The sequence below is a fragment of the Leiobunum rupestre genome, chromosome 6 (genome assembly GCF_980474605.1).
Source record: "Leiobunum rupestre chromosome 6, qqLeiRupe1.1.hap1, whole genome shotgun sequence".
In the NCBI taxonomy this organism is placed as follows: domain Eukaryota; kingdom Metazoa; phylum Arthropoda; class Arachnida; order Opiliones; family Sclerosomatidae; genus Leiobunum; species Leiobunum rupestre.
This window is the reverse complement of record NC_143389.1, coordinates 26,609,064-26,615,063: the sequence shown is the minus strand read 5'-3', so window position 1 is coordinate 26,615,063 and position 6,000 is coordinate 26,609,064. Positions and strand designations below refer to the sequence as shown.

The window sequence follows — 6,000 nt, the reverse complement described above, 5'->3', positions numbered from 1 at the left end:
CCTAGGAGCTATAAAAAATCAGAACACGAAATTGAACCAAACTTTTCGAACCGCTCCTATATTTCGTATAAAGCGCTTTTCCATCAATTCCCCGGTTCGAGTCATCGCACAAGCTGTTGTATTACGTTTCTATCGCGTCACCACTCTCTCGGAATCAATCGATCCAAAGTGGTCGGGCGTGATGAGTCGCCTATTCTCGGTACCTGAACGCCCTCTAAGCATCCTTGGAATCACTAGCTCGTATCGATCTCATCCGGGGCGCACGACCGGGCACGATTCGTCGTCATTGAAAAAGGGTGGGGGAGGGAGCAACCAGGGAAAAGTCGCGGTGGACGCACGCGCCGTTTCTCGAGTAAATTTGGCGTCGCCTTGGAGATTTTCAGCGCGTGCCTTCCAATTCCGACTCCACTAAGGCCGAGTTGCCGCTTCCGCACTATCCGGGAGAAACAGTCAGCGCCGCTCCCACCCCAACCGCGATCGACTGTTTCACGTAAAAGGGATCTTTCGTAAAGTCCGTAGAGGGGGATTTCACCCGGCCCCTCCCCGCCCCACGCGCTTTTACAATTTCCCATTCTGCCCCCCCCCCTCCGTTATATTTCGACATTGAGGGCCGGCCATCGTGTTCTGGGCAAGAGAGGCGAAGAGCCGAGAATCGTTCTCCAGTCTTTTAATAACTTTTAATTCGGCGGCTAGCTGCTATTGTCGTCGTCGAGAGGCCGCCAGAGAGACTAGTCGCTATTAAAAAACCTGAGGTCGAAAAAAGGGCGAGCAGACTCCCGCCGATTTAAGGTCAACTCCGTGCTCGAAGGAGAAGCCGAGATCGCGGAGGCGAAGACATCTTTGAAAAGAAGTTCGGCGCGTGATCGTCTTGTTTGACCCGATTCTCCCTTCTATCTGGACGTCGCCTTCTCTAGAATCCTCCCGCGCGCCTATTAGCTCGTTACAGTTTCCGATCCCTCGTTCACTTCGAAGATTCGCTCTTTATAGGGCTTCGTTCGAACTAAATACACGACTCACTCGATCTCGACACGAAGCGAAGATGCTGCCGGCAATGTTAACTTCGAAAGCTTGGATTCTACCCGTGGCTGGAATCATACTTCTGTCCATCGCACATCGAGGTAAACGTGCATTTCCTTATTGATTTTCTAACCTAAAGCCGGCCGTATGGTGCTGACGCATCCTTAATAATGCGACAGCGAAATTAATTTCACCCTAAAAAGGTGACAAAATTGGATTATTGTAAGCCAAGTTTGAAATTACGTTATGAGATTGAAAAAGTATTTATTACGAATGAATTTTGATTGAAATAGGTTTTTTTATTATATAAATTTAAATATCAATCATTACCGGTATTTGTTCGTAGCTACACTCTTAAAATGTTTATGATTATGACTTAACTATACCCTTATAGTTTTGGAGATTAATACCGTAACTGCAATCTTATAATTTCAAAGATAAAGTCTATTGGGTTATTAATTACCAATATGAAACGCGTACCTCTACGTGTATAAAAGGCTTAACCGAATTGAAATCTATTACCGCCATGAAGTTCTTCTATCCCATTACGCTCTTAATCTAAAAATTTTAGGAATATTAAATTAAGAATTTTTATTTTATCTTAAATTTTGTGCCCTGTAAATTTCCCAACCTTTCACCTTTTCTCTTATTAGACACTTCAATATTTTCCTGTTTCTTGGCCCTTAATGTACTGTTATTAATACAAATCTACTTATCTAAGGTTTCAGGGGCCTTTGCGAATTAAATCCACAGCCTGACCCCGTTCCTCGCTTGTATGCTCGTAGAATAGCCTTTCCATACTTTCGAGAATTTTAATCGATCGAGCTTAAGAACGTACACTGAAACGGCTCTACATGTATGAAGTGTTGGTGCTGAACGTTTCGTCGCGGTGTGGATTGTGCTTCCAACCGCTATAGCTTATCTGTTATTCGGTCTGATAACACCTAGATTTTTTCAACTGCATCTAAATCAGATGAAGCTACTTTTTTACCATCTTCAGATGTAAATTGGAATGCTCGCAGTAGCCTAAATCAAAATAAAAATTCATCCGTTTTCTTTAAGATAATATATATCAGATCGGAAATAAACGTTATGTTTATTGTGTGTAACTTGTAAGGTAATGTTTTTTTTGGTTTTTTTTTCAAAAAAGCTTGGTTTCAGAATTTACCAAATGACATTGATTTAAAATCTGTAGTTGATAGCTGTTTGATTAATTTAAAAAGCAGATCATATTCAGATTAGATATTCTGACCAGATAAGATTAGGTGGGATTAATGTTTTATCTCTGCAGTGTTATCTGTATAAAACAAGAGTGTGAGAAGCATATACAAAAATGAGGGGTGGGGTGGCGGAGTCGAAATTTTATAAATGTTTATGGCCCATTTACCACTTATTTTAGAATTAGTTTTACCGCAACGACACCTATGCATAGTTTAAAATGTGTATTTAAAAGTTACGTGAATGGTTTTGAAAACCTACTCACATTTAAATAATAATGATGCTTGATTTGTATTAACCGGAAACCCTTTCTAAGAATTTGGCTTACACACGATAACCATTTTAGGTAGAAGATTTAACTTTTTAACCATTATAATCTTTAAATCTGTTCGGAAACTTTAATGAGAGTTAAGCAAAACCTGATTTCATTTCATTACTTTGTGCAAATTTGATTAAAGTAGAGTTAATTATGGTCGGAAAGTAGAACGCTAACCTGAGCCTGATTATTAGAACACCTTCAAGAGATTGAAAACATTAGATCAGATTTAATACCATTTTAATTTCTAGTGTTGGTCTACCTTCTAAGTCATTGGGGCACCGAAATGTCTGGTCCCCTTCTAAGTCATTGGGGCACCGAAATGTCTGGTCCCAAAACATCGCCATAAACATAATAACCTTTGAGCTAGCGAAATAATACAGGTCACCATACTCACGCTGTAGCAAATTAAACTTTAGTTCGTCAACTATGGATCGGTTCGCGTATAAACATTGATTTTCTAGCAGTATACGTTCTTTGGTAAAGAGGGAGCCAACACCATCGATCTGATTTGGAAAAAGGGAACATAATATTCGCATTTGCAAGAAGAGCTATTTCCCTGGACACAGCTTCGATTACTTCAACTAATCAATTCTTAACTGGTGAACCATTTCTACGTGTATTAGACCTTTAACTGGTACCGATTAACCACTCTTCGTTAATAACATTTTTTTGTAAAGCAACCACAATATTTCTTATTGCTATTAATTCTGAGAAACAATTAGGCAATTCTAGTCGCCAATTGTATTTTGTCACTCTCCAAAACCTAAAATTTTGACGTAAATTCACTATTAAACAATTTTATATAAATTTTACGTATTTTGGATCAGTCACGAATGAGCGCTTTTATTTTATTCCTGCGTTCCTTGTTTATCTGCGGAGATAAAATGAATTTATATAAAGAGACTAAAATTAACTCGTCTGATGGCATCATTGATTTTTTCACAGATTCTATTTCCGTCACCAGATGGGAGAATATTGGTTTTTTAATTATAATAAATCTTTTACACGTACGGCATGCTATACTACAATAAATCAAAATTACTTCAAATTGTCGATCAGGGAATTTATGCCGTAATTTGAGCTATAGATGACACTAGGGGTTGATACGCGAAATTGTTTTAAGAGATAACTGGAGAGTGAGACCTCTTATCAGTTAAGAAATGTCTTGGTCCGTAGGAACGAATAGTGACACTCCAGGGACTCGCAACAATAGAACACAACTAAACTGATTTTATGAGAAACGTTTTGAAGTGGACCGTTGAGGCGCACTTTCATCTGGATGCTGTGGGCAGCCTTTGAAAGGAGAAGACAAATGAATGGCTCAATGGCGGACGCCGACCAGACGTCGTGACGAATGTCCTAACAAAGACTAGCGTGTGCCTCATTCAAATCGACACTTTGTCTCCATAGTTTCCTACGTGCCACGAAAATCATTCAAGGCCTAGCTAATCTTCTTTAACATTCAATTTCAATTAATTTTCTAAACTTTTTTTTTACAAAATTAAGTGGAATGAGCGGGCCAAGTCATCTTGCGACTTATAGGCCCCATTTACACAGATAATCATTAAAAAATCATTACATAAAAATTGCAAAAACACTTATGACAAATCATAATTTGGTTTAGATTAAAAAAAATTATTTGTACAGTTCAAAAACATCTTTGCAGTTTAATAAGAATACATTTTACAGCCCAATAACAACATTTCAAAATTGACTTATTTGTTTTGCGTCATTTATTTTGTTTTAAAATCGCTGACTGCCGTTAAAGTATATTCGCAATGAAAACCAGTCTCTATTCTGGTAATGCAATTACAATAGGTCATTCATAAGTCAGGGGGTGAAAATTACCTTTCCCCAAAGGCGTGCACAGCATTTTAAGACAATTTGAGTAGACATTTTATTTTGAGCCTCCTATTAAGCGATTTTGGTGCTCCTTTTAATCATGGCCTACTTTCCTAGAATTTCGCGTCCCTTCAGATACATTTCATATCCGTGGTGACCCACCTGACCCTAGCCGTGAGCACGCCTCTGCCTTCCCCAATCTTATAAATTAATTTCCCCTACGACATAACGTCGTCGGTCTCATCGTCTTCCCTTAAGCTTGAGCAGTTAGCGAGATCTACATAACAGATGAAGTCTTTACAAATTAGTTAGTAACAACATTTTCAACGACTGTCTTTCGGAATCGACCAATTAAGAAATATAAAACGAAATGCTACCTAATTGGAAAACCTTATTTGGAATTCTAGAAATTTCATATAGTAACGTTTTAGTGAAAAGTCTTAAAAAAGTGTATTCATCTTCCTATAATTCTAATATTATTCACTTAGCTACGATTTTTCACCTAGATAGTCTTAGTTAGGTTTGAGTGATTGAATATATACGACAAATATTAATTTATACATGAATTTGAAGGAAACCTAATTTATTTTAAGTCTTAAAAAAGTGTATTCATCTTCCTATAATTCTAATATTATTCACTTTAAATATATTTCTCTTTTATAGTCTATATTTAAAATATAGATATAATTTGCTTCTAGTTTTCCTATGTCCGACCTTTGGAAATAAGCAACCAAATTATAGGTCACATTTTTAGTGGAACATATTTAAAATTATGGTGTCACAAGAAAAACTAGTGACGTCGTGATATCACGAAGTAAAACCATTCTATATGGTACAGGTTTACGTTAAGAAATCGTGATCGCTTGCCTATTATCTTACTTATAAACTCTTTATTTTACCCCTCTTCCTTACCTCCCTCCCGTCGGCCATTGCCTCTGCCCCTGCGGGGAGTCTAGCATCCACTCTTTGGGCTCCCGTAATGGAGGATGGGGCTGAAAGCGGAAAATACCGCGAAAAAAGAGTGTATACGTTGTTTTTATTTGTGGGTCACTTGCTCGAGTTAGAAATGGATTTATGCCCTATTAAGACCTATTAGACAGGTTAAGCCAGCGCTTTAAAAACGTTTACGGAAAACGCATATAGGAGTGTAGACCTAAAGTGCACAGACTGTGTACCATCTATTGTCTCAGTTTGCTTTGGCCTCCATTTTCCCCCTTTTTCAGGTTTATTTTTCGGACATGGCTAATTCACAATATACGAGTCTTAGGATAAAATCAGGTATTGAACTTTGGTATTAATCTTCAAAAGCCATTCGCGTGTTAATACTAGTTTTACCTTAGTTGTGTTGCCTTCACATTCCCAGTGTTTCCCAAGGACGGATTTTATTAGCAAATTTAAAATAAACTAGCGATCTTTCAAAATGGGCTTCAAAATTAATAGAAATGCACCTAAGGTTGGTTCTACTCTCCGATGAACACTGTATAAACAATTTAAAATTTGCCAAAACACTTAGATTCTGATGAACATGGAAAAGTTTCAAATTAGTGTTGTGAGTCGGAAAATTTTCCACGGAAAAGGACCGAGGCCTTATTTCCGAAACATTT

At 37.9% G+C, this 6,000-nt stretch overlaps 1 protein-coding gene across 1 annotated transcript in view; it reads left to right on the top strand.

Moving 5' to 3' along the window:
- Positions 1 to 399: 399 nt before the first annotated feature.
- Positions 400 to 6,000, top strand: part of LOC149940529 (UPAR/Ly6 domain-containing protein crok-like) — a 28,740-nt gene continuing 23,139 nt past the window's right edge. Inside the window, exon 1 of the mRNA XM_090178030.1 lies at positions 400 to 1,118. Within this exon, the coding sequence (XP_090034156.1) occupies positions 1,040 to 1,118 (79 nt within the window). The 5' untranslated portion in view covers positions 400 to 1,039. The remainder of the gene's footprint in view (positions 1,119 to 6,000) is intronic.